The following is a 13,421-nucleotide window of genomic DNA, read 5'->3' as shown; positions in this document are numbered from 1 at the left end:
CTTTTTGGTTTTACTGCTTGGAGATCTATCTGACATATGATCCAGCAAGGGAGCATGTGATTTCTTTTTTAATAGTTGATGAAAGAAGCACTCTCTTTTAATAAAGAGGCAGTCTGAAAAGGCATGGAAATCATCACTCAGCAGACCATTTCTGTTTTTAATCTTGCCCTTTTCTGTCAGTAATAACCTGCTGGCTCAGTTTTACTATGCTATGAGGAAAGATGGTGCAAGAGAGCTGTTGTGAAGCCTATCGTGACAGTTCTGTATGTTCAGGGGTGTTGCTTTTCCTCTCTATCATCACTTCTCCTATGCTCAGTCACTTTCAACTATGCCTACTTGCTAGTTTTTGTATTTTTCCTGAACTAGTGTTAATATCCTTAATGACATTAGAAAAATCTCTCTTAGTTTTTAAGCACTTAAATTATAAAATTATGTTAAGCAGAGAGAGAAATCTTGCCATCTGCTGCAGTTTAAAATAGTTTGGGTGAAGAAGGAAAACTTTTTTTGTCATAAATCATTGTTACATAAATTATTCATGTATTTGTATTGCATAAGTTGGACTCATTTTTTTCTGCTGTGTAGGCTTTATATAAGGGCTCAGGTGTAATTCCAGTCTCTGTTCTTCAGGTGCCCATTTATGAGCTGCAGAATGATGGCCGAGACAACCTTCTGGGGGCACTGCTGATGGCTGGGCAATTCGTGATTCCTGAGGTCTGTTTGCTTGGGAAGACCATCTAAGAAGCTGCATTTCTCTCTCTAGCCAGGACACAAACTTAAATACTCACTAAATATCCAGTAGGCAGTAAGGAATTGTACTTAAGCAGGAAGATGAATGGATTCCACTGGGGTTAACAGTGCTTGCTTGGCAAAGCATGTGCTGTTCTCACATTGGTCATATCCCATTTGCCCATACACAATCTAGAAAGACTCTCAAATCTGAAATATATGCTGCAGCAGGCTTGAAACTGGAGGTTCTCTTGCAAGTGTGTGGGATCTGAAACACCTGTAAGTCGGTTTTTTAACTGAATGTTACTTTGAAGTTCTCCAGTCACTATAGAACTGTGTGTGTGTCTAGGAGTGTCTTCTAGCTCTGTTCCTAAGGATTGAAGTGTCGAGAGTGACACACCTAATGAACATGGAGGTGCCTCCATAGTCTCAGCACCCTGCTGTTCGTGCTGTGCAGCCCAAAACTCTGAGAGAAAATGGGTCAGGTTGCACCTCATTTTACTTCTGCCATGCTCCCAAAGCCTGTTCTTGTAAAACAACAGCAACAGCTGACTGGCCAAGATCTTAATAACTGATAACAGCTTTGAGGTATCTCTTTTCCTTCAAGTTGACAACCTTTTAACAGACTTGAGAAGGAATGTAATTATTTATGTATGGTAACTTTTTTGGAAGTTATCCTCATTTTCACCAGGCCTTTCGTTATGTTTTGGACTCTGAATTTATACATAACTGAAGAATTTATTAAAAAGTTCACACTGTTTCTTTCCTCCATCTCTGAAGAGGACTCAGGCAAATTTGCTGTCTCCTAGACTAAGCCTCATGAGAGGATTATGAAACTAGTTAGCTCTTAACTTGTTTTGTTCTTAAATTCTTAAACCAATGTGTGACAGATGTGCCAGCTCTTTTTGAAAGGGTTAGACTTGTAAACATCTACTAGCCTCTGAGTTGCTTTAAAGATTTAGAAAACACTTTATAAAGGACGGACTACAGTATTTATCTACTGCATCTTTTAATTACTGGCTTATTCATAGACCTGTTTCTTTACTTGTCTTGCAGGTGTGCCTGTATTTTTATAATAAACTGTACAGGGGAAATAGGGTGACTAAGGTGGATGCTGGGAGTTTCAATGCCTTTTCCTCACCTAACCTGCCTCCACTTGCAAATGCTGAGGTTGATATTACAAGTAAGCAACATCATCTCTTAAGCCATGTAATTTATGCCGCTTGCAATAGAACTGTAGCTGAAAAGAACCTGTGCTTATGTAGTTGAAATGTCGTTTTTAAAGTAAAATATCTTTGAAGGTCCTGTAGCTTGACTTCACTTCATCTGCTCTGAATCTGTTTAAATATTAGTAAGGCTGAGACTTTGTGACTCAACTGCATTTATCTATTGAATATAGATGTGAGCTAGACTGACTTTGACTAGACATCCAGACTAACCAGAGGGAATGTTGCCCCTGTGTCAGGAAAACCTTGCTCCAAAGATAAAATGAGGGAGTCAGGACTGAAAGAACAAAGAGTTTCATCTCATTAATGGCCATGCTGGGCTCTGAAATTGGGAAAAAAGTCATTGCAGAGTACTTGCAGCTTCAACAGTCTAACTCTGTTGCATGTCATTGTGTAAGATGTTTTACTGGATATTTAGGACCTGTCTGAAGTGCAAACACACAACAGCAGACCTAAAATATGTGAAGGTTTTTTTCCCCAAACTTATTCAGGCTCCCCGTAATTTTTATGTGTCTGTTTCTTAAGGAGGGGAAAGACTACATGAAGGTTTTAGTACCCACTTGCAAAGTCATTAGATGAGTGTTCTTGGACAAATGGCACCCTTTCTTTGGAGAGGGGAGAAGAGAGACACATTTGGAATCTAGCCAAATGGAGCTGCCAGAAAACATACTAAAGGACAGTTCTAAAAAATCTGAGCCACTTTTGGATAGACTAGGTATTAAAAAGGAGTAGGACTTGGTGACAGTCCCCATTGTTACAAAAAAAAAAAAAAGAACAGGAGGGTGTTCCTGAAATCTTCTGATAAGTGCCATTAGTGGCAGTAGGAGACCTAGCCCTGTGCCATGCAATGTGCCATTCTGAATGGATTCTACTGCTAGAGAAAGACATTCCACAAAAAAATAAACTTCTCCCTTCCACCTAAGGAGTGGAAGTCACTTAACAAAGTTTCAGGATCAAGGTGCTGTGTTTGTAGCGGCCAGATACAAACTGAGGAAGCCCGTGAAATCCTGTTAGTTGTCTGTAAGACATATCTCAGGTAGAGTGTGCTACTGTTGTGCTGTGCCAAATAGGTTGTCTCTGAAATCAGTGGAAGTGCTGTCAGTTGATTGTTGCACTAAATTGGGGAGAATCTTCTTTCTTGGGTTTGTATGAACTGCATCAAACAGGGTATGAATAAATTCCGTTTACCGACCGATCAATAATGAAATCAAGCTGCAAATTGCATGCTATTCCTCTCTTGGATTTGAATGAACTGTTTTGTGATTCCTTGTCTAGAGTAGAAAAATGAGAAAGTTATTAAGCACTTCCCTTGGCCCATATTGGGTCCCATTATCTTTTCAGTAAATGCCTCATTGGGATCAGTGGGGATTTCTGATTTAAAAACTGATGGTGTGATAGGCTCTATTTTTATTTGCTTCAGTTGATTACCCAGTTAGGGTAGCATCATTTATCCAAGATGACGGTGTCACTAGTGAAGGATTGTTTCATTTTGAAAGAACATAGTTTATAGTAAGGGCAATCTACTAGTGCTGCTTTATTTTGTCCAAAGTAATTGTTTGAAACATTGCTGTCTCCCTTGAGTTTGCTTGTATGGTCCTTGTATGAAGCTTTCATGGAGACAAGGAACCACTTGGGCTTTTAAAAACAAACCAAACAAATCTAGCATCTTTTAACTTTTTTTTTTGTCCAAATGACTTTATATAATATGTCTTAATCCTCTTGTAGACAGGGCTGACTCTGGCTGATTCAGCATTATGGAGAGCAGCCTGAGGATGCCAGGAGGAGTAGGCCATGTGCAGAAGCTCTTCCTCAGGCTCCCTGGTTCTAACAAAGCTGGGAATGAAAATTCCAGGGAAGCAGAAGGGGAGAGGTAGCAGGATGGAGGAAGTGGGGAGCATAGTGGGATCATGGGTTGGTGCGCAGGAATGGGAAGACATGCTGTTCACGGCTCAGCAGAGCATATAAAATCTACTTCAGAGCTAGAAAGAAGAGGGAGAAGCTTAGTCTTCTTCCCTCCCTTACCCTTCCAGCTTTTTCATTTATGATATCCATTTTTTATCCTGTTCCCTTTTCAGATGAGTCTCCCAGGGGATTTCTAATCCCATAACTGGCTGTGTTCTCAGCCAGATCCTTAGCTGTGTTAGCAATGCCTAGGAGTTGTGTTACCCAGTTCCAGATGAGCAAGTGTGTCAACTTCCTTAGGACTTCCAACTTAGCACAAGAAACTCCTGTAAGAAATGAAAAATTCTAGCCCACTCCTGAGCTGAGTAAGAAACCCAGTGCTGATGGAAAATACTTTTGCAGCAGAATCAGAAATCTCTGTATGAAATGGACAGTATAGAAATAATAAAAAATATTTCTAAAATCTCAAAGCTTACCAAATAAAAGACCTTACCTTATTTCTCCCATATTTTTAAAGCAGGCAAGACAAGGAAGACTATTTCTGTTGAAATCTGTAAAGATTTTCAGTATATTTTGTAATTACTTTCCTTTATTCTTGATTGTCCTAATGAAGCACACACGAAACCTGCTTTGTTACTGTGGCTGGACTTTTCTTCATCACACATGCATCTTCTGGGAGTGGTGCACATGTACAGGACCATATTATGAGAGACAACCTGTGCAGGGGATAGAGCCTGTGTGACTGTGTGTGCAGATGTGGCACAGCAGCAGCAGGTTAGAAAGCCCTTTTGGGCTTGTTTACCCACAAATCTCGTTAGAAAGAAGCTATTAGTCACTGGCCAAGTCTGCATCTTGGTTGGTTGTTTATATAGAAAGCCCAGGTCATTCATGTATGAAGGCAAATGCCAGCTCTCTTCACTGGAGTGCTTTTGATCCCCATCTCCGCTCCCTTCTGTGTAGGCACCTTGGTTGTTGCAAGGACACCAGTCAATTTAAATATTCATTCCCAAAGATGTATGTTGATTGTTTTATAACAAACTGCCAAAAACGGGGGTCTGTGCTTGTTTGCCTCCTGCAGGAGTTTGCAGCCATAGGTTGGCCTGTGCTCCCCACCCCTCGGCTGCTGCCGTGAATCGCAGTGAGCGCTGGGGCAGCTTATGTAATGGTAGGGCTTGCCTGTAGCCCTGCAAAGGATGAGAAGAGGGCACTGCTGTTTGCATGGAGCTCTGCAATCAAGAAAAGCTGTATTTCTTGTTTGATTTCATAACTCGGAGTTCAGTCACCACTCCTAAGGGAGGTGTCGCTCTCAGTGGCTGCTCTCCTGTTATAAGCTGAAATCTGCACTGTGGCATAGGCTCTGTTTAACGTTGGGGAGGGGGATTTGCTGCTTTCTGATCTGTGTAGAGTTACTTTTATTTTAAGTCATGTTGATTTTTTTTGGTGCTTACCCAATCACCATGTTTTGTGTATGTGTGTGAATAAAGCTGCATAAGATAAAGATGTAATTTTTTGGCAGTAATTTTAGAGGCTATAGTGTTTGGTATGGAGGAGGAGATTGGAAATATCTGACTATTGTTTATGTCATGGTTTGGTTTGGAAGAGTAAACAGAAGGCCTCAGTATCTTGAATGCAGTCTCCTTTAATAGAACGATCTACCCCAAGCCATTGTGAGTATAGTATGTAAATAGCCATTACTTCTTTATTTTATGTACACTGCTTTAGAAACGTTCTTTCTGCTGTGCCACACTAGTAGCTAGCTTCTGTTTGTTCCTCACTTTTGCTTCCACATTTACGTGATTCATTGTGCTGTATCAGTTAAACTCTTCACAAGCACAGGCCGCCCAAGTCAGAGCAGGTTACTGTTTTCTGTGCTGTGCCAAAACTGAGTATCCCTGATTATTCACTCTTATCCATAAGATAAAAAAGTGTTGTGAACACCAATAGATGCAGCTTTTTGTACTTCACTTGCTTGTATATGAGTTTCTTACTTAGGAACTGTTAGTGATTCTTATGTTCTTGGGGCTTTTTAACTTAACAAAAAAAGAAGATTGCTCTGTGGTATGATACAGCAAGACAGCTGGTTTACTCGGTACAATGAAGATGCTTGAACTTATCTATGTGACATAAATATTGTTCCTGTTTGGGGATGTAAACTTTGAGATGGAGGATGCAAAGGGTGTGTTCTAATTTTTTTTTTCTCTTGCGTGGTGTCCTGCCTCATTTCCAACAGTTCTGAGTAAATCTGAGATGAAGTTGGGCTTTTATGTGTATTTGTTTCTCTTTGGCTCTTGCATCACATTTGCCTTTTGTTCTGCCTTTTAGACTTGTTTGGCAAATGGAAAACTGACATCTGTGGAGTCTGCAGCACCAAACACGTTATGTAGGCTGACGAGGTTCATGACCAAGCGAATGTTAACTCAGGGGCAGGGCAATCTTTATCTTCTTTTTAATATAACTTGGAATTACATCACTATACTATGTCTGCATGCATTAAATTTATCTTGGAGATGTTATTTGGTAGAGTGTACTCCAAGAGTACAGGTATAGGCCTGGTGTAGGTCTGACTTCTGAACCGGTCCTCTGATCTCTTTCCTTGGTCTTCTGCTTTTGGCAGTGTCTTAGTGCTCCATGCCAAGGCAGGTTTCCTCAGTTCATTCTTCAAGTTGGTTACAGGCATCAGGGATGCTCACAGTTGCCAAACGTAGTAGAATGCATTTGTGAAGTTTTGGCAGGGACTCCTACTTTATGGAGGATAAAAGAAAAGCAAGCTGTGATACAATTTTATTGCCATCCCTTCTTATAGAGGAGGCTGCTTTTAAAGAGTTAACCTGTTTTTTAGAAGGCTGAGAGGAACGGATTTATTGCTAAACACTTCTGCTTCTTAAAGCACAGTGCACATGTTGAATGTGGTTAGCCAGGCCTGTGAACCTCATGCAGAACCTGTGCAGAACAAATGCACAGGCTCTGCACTTACCTGAGTTCCTCCTGCAGGTCTCTAAATGGCTCTGGAAAGCTCCCAGAGGCCTTTGAGAGCTACTTGGATAACAAGTCCAGCCAGGTGCTTTCAGAGTCATGCTGGACAGCTTCTCAGAAAGAAAGAAGCTGCAGAAATGGTCTGTACTTCTATTCTCCCAGTGCCAGGGCAGTAGGAATCCATGTGCTGAAGTGTGACTGGTTGGACAAAAAAGTGCTGAGCCTACTGCTTTGTGACCTGTTTAATGGTGAATGGCGTTTTTTAGAAAGAACAGAGGCTCTAGTTGGTGACAGGGAAGGAAAGTTCATAGAGTCTTATAGGAGACAGCTATTTTTTGTCCCAACTTAATGGATTATGTAGTTTTTAGTATCTCTGGTAATGTGGCAATTGAGCAGGCTTCAATGGAGGCTTTTACATTTGCTCTTGATTTTTTTTTTTTTTTTTTTTGTAAGTGGCTGTCTGCTGATAACAAGAAGTTGCAACAGTAATTGGTGTGAGTAACTCTCTGCATGGCTGAGAGCAAGTCAGTATTATGCACGTAGATCTTTTATCTGTCTTGCTGTTTGGGAGTTTCTCCAAAATCTCAAAAGCTTAACTCATGAAGGGGAAGCAGGCAGCTTTACAGCATGGTCTATTTTCATGGAGGCACAATGCTCTGAGCTGTTGGCTGCTATTTGTTAAACCCCTTCCACTGCCTTGTAGGAGCCATCAGTGCTACCAATGCTGCACTCCTACACTGAAGTAGTAAAATTTTGAAATCAATAATGCATGACTTGGCTTCTAATAATGGAACACAAACAAACTATTAAACAGCTGGCTTCTGGCTCTAAATGTATAATCGGAGTTAATTGAATCCTTGCTATTTTATTTAATCGTTAATAACTACCTAATAAACTCTGGAGGTGATTAGCAGCAACAGTAACTGCATTTGTCATCTCTTACGTCTCAGAAGATCCAGGTCTGTTTTCCAAACATGAATCCAGCTTGTATCAGGCCAGCTACATAACAGTGAAGTTCAGGTCAGTGTATGACAAGTAAATATCTCACCTATGCCAGACCAGCTGCCAGTTCTTCTGTCTTAAATGGGCCTTCATTTCCTCTTTAAAAAATACATTGTCTTTCATGAATCCCCTGCCTAAGAGAGTTGTAAGCATGAAGTACTACAAGTGTACTTAATAGTATGTCTTAAATTAAAAAGGCTATTTCTTTAAATAGTAAACTGGGAAACGGTTTGGAGAGCCAATACCAAAAAGAAATTTCGAGTTCACACCAATATGAACAGGAATGTTGGACTTCTGCGGATCTTCCCAGGAATCACTGCTGCTGCTGTAAGTGTCACCGCTTCATTTTGGAAATGAGTGAAATGATGCTCAAATAGATATAGGAAAGCTGCATTGTTTGGAGCAGTGGTTGGGGTTTTGGAGGGAAGGGAAAGGATCTGTCTTCCAATAAACATTTTTTTAAATATCAGGATATTCAAAGACTATTTTCATATGCCATAAACGATTGATAAAAGCTTTTCAAATATCTTTTGTATGAATTGCCTGGGCTCTGGAACTTAAAATTAATTTCTTATCAGGGTTTATAAATAGGTCAAGTGTGGTTTTCTAGACAGGTGCAAGCTACAGTGACGAGGGAGATATTCTCCTGCTGCATACTGAGGCATATTAATAGGTATCTTGTCAAAAAATAGACAGTATGGTGGGTGGAGTGTGATTATTTCTACAACTCATGCTTCTTTTTTAAGGTTCATTTTGTCTCACACTGATGGTTAACATGACCCTCAGCATTCATACAGAGCTGAAAATGAAAAGTGGGATTTTGCTGCTGAAAATGAGAAGTGGGATTTTTTTGCCTTTAGAAATTATTTTGCAGACTGTGATTTTAGGTAAATTAGTCTTTAAATTTTGTCTAATATTAGTTCCATTAAATTGACAGGTCTTTTGTGGCTCTTGCTGTCTTAAATTGAATCCAGTAGTTTAAGCAGCACTCCCCAATTATATCACCATTCTTTTTAGGTGAATATGAACAGATGGAAATACAGAGGGGTGGTATATTTGCAATAAAACTCCAGCTGCATAGTTAGCCTCATGGGGGTTTACATTGCATAGGGGGGTTTGCATTTAGCATATGTGATCAGTAAGGAAACGTCTAGATTGTTGAAAACACATCTTTCTAGGAAGAGAACTCTGCTAGGCATTCTCTTACAGTGAGGCACAATATCTACTTCAATATCAACTGGCTCAAAATATATTAGTGCCTCTGAGTTAAATCAATTCGGTTTTGGGTTAAAAAACTTCATGCTTCATTAGAATGTTCTTTCCTGAAAGATGAAACACTCTGCCTCTTGGGCGGACGTTGGTTAGCAAAACTCTTTGCTAAAGCAGAAAAATCTGGGCAGGGGTGTGGAGTTCTAATCTCAGTTAATAATTCAACATTTATTTCATAAGTGTAAATGTACCTTTTTGTTGCACCAAGGAATGGTGCAACAGTACAGCCTGTTAATCGCACTTAAACAATAGCATCCTTTTTCACATCAGGTAATGACTGTACAAAACAGTTTATTTTAAAATCTAACCCTCTAGAAATTTTGAAGGAAGCCAGAGAGGGAAAGTCTCATGTTTTTAAAGCTTATTCTACAGTCTCAGTTATTGCAAAAGGGAAGCACAGAAGGGTGTGAGAAGACTATAAGGCATGAGAGCCTGTAAAACCATAGCAGGAATAGATCATTTTTAAAAATGCTGTGCCATATGTGGAAAATTTAAGGATGACTTAAACATACCTTTTGTCTCTCTTCCCTGTCTTGTTTTTAAACAGGTAAAAGCATTTCTTCAGCCTCCAATTGAGGGCATAGTACTGGAAACTTATGGAAGTGGCAATGCCCCAGACAAAAGAGAAGATTTGCTGGAAGAACTGAGGAGAGCAGCTGAACGCAAAGTGGTCATTCTGAACTGCACCCAGTGCTTACGTGGGGCTGTTAAAACTGTCTATGCAACAGGGCAGGTGAGGGGTGTGCAACTTCATTCTCCACTGCTGTGTAAAAGAAACATCCCACTCATACAACTTGATTGTAAACTTCCAGTAGTCCCAGCGTATAAATCCAGGTTTATTAACTGTAAAGTTGTTGCTCATAAAGTAACTACATCTGAAAAATCTTAAACTGGAAGCACTTAAACACATATCTACAAAGAAGATCTTGTTACTCCTGGTCTGAATGGTCAAAACAGTCAGCTCAAATCCCAAATTAGCAACTGCTCACTCCTGTCATGTGCAGCACTCCAGGATACTTTGCATTAGATCCGTAGTATCTCTCTCAGAGGGATTCCATTGAGCTAAAAGCTAGCTTAGTGGTCAGATGATCAAATAAAGTAGTATTTGATAGGATAACAGTTGCTTAGCTACAATGTAGGAGCATGAAGAAAGCCTGTAGATGCAAGCAATATCCAAATCCCTGTTCTTTATTTGACTGGAAGTACAACTGAATTCAGGGCGAGATTGGAGAACAGTATCTAAGGAATTGTCTGTGTTGAAGAATGGAAATCAGTTTAGTTTAACCCATGAGGGTTGGCTTAAAGCAGGTTTTGTGTACATACTGTTACTATTCAGGGCATTTTATAGTGTGTTTCTCAGTTGTGTACCAAAACACGGCATCACTGGGACTAATAAGAGCACAAAGCCATATAAGAATATGTGCTGCATGTGAGGGAAGCTGGTTTAACTGGCCTTTAGAAAAGGACCAGCCATTAAATACCCAAGAAGCCCTACCAGAGGGTGACTCATCCCTCTGCATTGGACACCTGGTTTTGCTGGGAGCAACCACCTGTCTGGCAGAGCCAGCCTCTTTTTTGACAGCATGGCAAACCTAAATACCCTGGTCTGGTGCTGAAACCTGCCTCTTTTAGCTTTGGTTTTGACACAGCTTTATATAATACTTGCACAAATTCTGTTTTGAGGAGAAAGAAAAGGAGATTGTAAGATTTTCTTTATATCTCCTTAGTATCCAAACTTCGTATTTTCTGATACAGGCAATTATTTGGATGTTGGTAAAACTGTTGCATAACTTAATGGAAATATTTTGAGAATTAGTGACTTTTGCAAAGATCCCATGCTCTGTAGCAAATACTGTAGGAATATGTGGATTATATAGAACAGCTCACTCAGAAAGAAGAAAGCAGTTAAGTCAACAAAAGACACCAAATTTATGTTTGAAAAACAACATGAAAACGAAGCCTAGGTTTTATGTGATCTTCTGCTTGAAATGAACTGCTAAAATGTGTGGAAATAAGAAAAAAAACCCTTTTTCTATGCTCTGGTTAAAAGATTCTCCAAGTAGGCACCTAAAATGGATTTTTGCACTCTGATCCAGGCTGTTGATACGCTGAATTGAAAGATTCCACTCAGGTCTTAGTGAACCACTTTAAGGCTGCGTGGAAACGTGTTCCCTTCTGGCTTCCATTTTTTATATGGGGTTTGTACTATGTTGCTTCAGCATCAGTGGTTGGAGGCTGTTTTCTTGGCATCTTTTGAGGAGAATGGTGAACAAGCCAAGTCCTATGGAATTACTTCATGCTTGTTCTTTTACTGCCTTCTCCTTTTCATAAGGAACTGCTCAGTGGAGGAGGTATCATAAGTGAATGCTGTGAAGTTGCTGTAATGTTAATTTTACTTTGATTTTTCTTTAAATGAAATATTTCAAAGGTCTTTGCACATGGCTGGGCCAGTTTTTACTCATTCGAGCTAGTCACATAGGTCACCTGAGTCCTTGGCTTCCCTTGAAGTGTTTGTTTTAATTAACTGAATGTCTGGCCTCTGATCCATCTACACAGTAGAAACTTATAATTGAGGGGACTTTAGGTATAGGAAGGAAGCTGGGAAATCCCTTCCTCCTCGTCTTTCACAAACCCACTGAAAAAGCCCTAACTGTTCTTTGGTTAGCTCTGCAGTACAGAAACTTTCTCACCTTTTCTGTACATGTTTTCCCATGGGACTTTAAAAAATGTTACTCTGAGTCTCTCGGAGGTGGTTAATGAGCTAATTAAGGCTCTGTATCTTGCTGAAAATATTAGTTAAGCCAGAGTAAGTTTTGAAGCTGAAGTTTGTATACAAGGTATTTAAAAGTAAAATGCAGTGTAAAGAACCTAGTTCAAGCTGCTTTACTGTGAGGCAACACGTTATGGCAAAGAAGGCGATCTGTGATTTGCCCAGATACAGTTTAGTGACAAGAGATCTGAAATCTCCTTTGTCTTTGTTATCTTGTACACTTACAAGGCTTGCTGATCATAGCAAAGATGCTGCTTCTTTTTGCTTTTGTTCAGACAGTTTATTTTTTTTAACTACCATAAAGATAAGTTAAAAAGGTCATCTTTTTCAGTTGTTCTTGTCAGAACTGTGTAAATTACGTATTTTAGTTGTATCTTCTAAATCATACGCTGCTAGTGCAGCCTGAAAGAATCTGAAAGCACTCCTGCTGTGAGCACGCTGTAGTGCTGGAATTCATCCAAAGCAATGCCCCATAAAAGAATGGTAAATATGTCTGTGTGAGAACAGCCTACTTGGCAGTGTTCAAAATGCCACTAGGTTAAAACAGAGTAACTGCAGCTTTTCAATAAAGGGAATCTGACAACTCTGCAGATAGCTGATACGGACCTGTAACCTTTCCCTTTTAGCATAGTAAGCGACCGTGGCAAGCATTTGGTGGAATTCTTCTGTGTTATTGCATGAAAAGGAATTTAAAGTAAAAGTCATCTTTATTCAGATTGCTCTAGTATTTGCTTGGTATTTGATAACTGAAAGTACAAAAATTACAGTGGCAGTAGGAGGAGCAAGAGAGTGGAGGCTTGGCTGCACCCTGTATTCTGTGTAGTTACTCTTTCAAACACCTTCTCTGTATGTGCAGGTATTTCTGAATGCTATGCTAATTAGAATCATTATTCCTTTTTATTCAGACTCTTGCTGATGCTGGAGTAATTCCTGGAGGTGATATGACACCAGAGGCAGCCCTAACTAAACTGTCATACACGCTCAGCAAGAGAGACCTTAGCTGGGAGGAGAAGAGGCAGGTAAATATTTCAGTGTGACCTTGAAAGACTTTAAGTTTCTCATCTACTATGCTAACTTCTGTTTAACTTCATGCCTTGAGCTTCTCTCTTGCATTTAAAAGCAGTTGGTTCCAGAGCCATAATGTGAACAGCCCGTGGTTTTTTTTCTTATGGAAAATACTATTAAGCAAACAAATGTATGAAGATTGGGAGAGAAAAGAATTCTCTGCATAAGTCAGGTGAAGACCATCACTGAGCCATAAAAATGCCGTGTTTAAATGGTAGTAGTCTAGCTTGGACACTTCTGTATTGAAAATTCTATGTGGAAATTCTTATGGGAGACAGAATCCCAGCCCTACTGAAGTCAGCAAAGATCTTGTCACTGATCTTAGTGTGGTGAAGATTTCATCCCAGACTCATTCACACAAATTAAATATTTATTCTGAAAATAAATATTGCCTACAGCCTCTTCCTTTATGGCATTACTCATAACAGTATTAGATTCTATTTCTCTAAGAGAGGATACACTTTATAATACATAAAAAGTAGAGGATT

At 39.7% G+C, this 13,421-nt stretch overlaps 1 protein-coding gene across 1 annotated transcript in view; it reads left to right on the top strand.

Annotated features, from left to right (window-relative positions):
- ASPG (asparaginase) overlaps nucleotides 1-13,421 on the top strand; it is a 44,503-nt gene that overhangs the window by 11,553 nt on the left and 19,529 nt on the right. Inside the window, exons 5-9 of the mRNA XM_032112570.1 lie at nucleotides 628-711; nucleotides 1,783-1,909; nucleotides 8,044-8,156; nucleotides 9,646-9,831; nucleotides 12,774-12,887. Coding sequence (XP_031968461.1) covers nucleotides 628-711; nucleotides 1,783-1,909; nucleotides 8,044-8,156; nucleotides 9,646-9,831; nucleotides 12,774-12,887 — 624 coding nt within the window. The remainder of the gene's footprint in view (nucleotides 1-627; nucleotides 712-1,782; nucleotides 1,910-8,043; nucleotides 8,157-9,645; nucleotides 9,832-12,773; nucleotides 12,888-13,421) is intronic.

The sequence above is a fragment of the Corvus moneduloides genome, chromosome 6 (genome assembly GCF_009650955.1).
Source record: "Corvus moneduloides isolate bCorMon1 chromosome 6, bCorMon1.pri, whole genome shotgun sequence".
Taxonomy (NCBI): Eukaryota; Metazoa; Chordata; class Aves; order Passeriformes; family Corvidae; genus Corvus; species Corvus moneduloides.
This window is presented reverse-complemented; position numbering and strand designations above follow the sequence as displayed.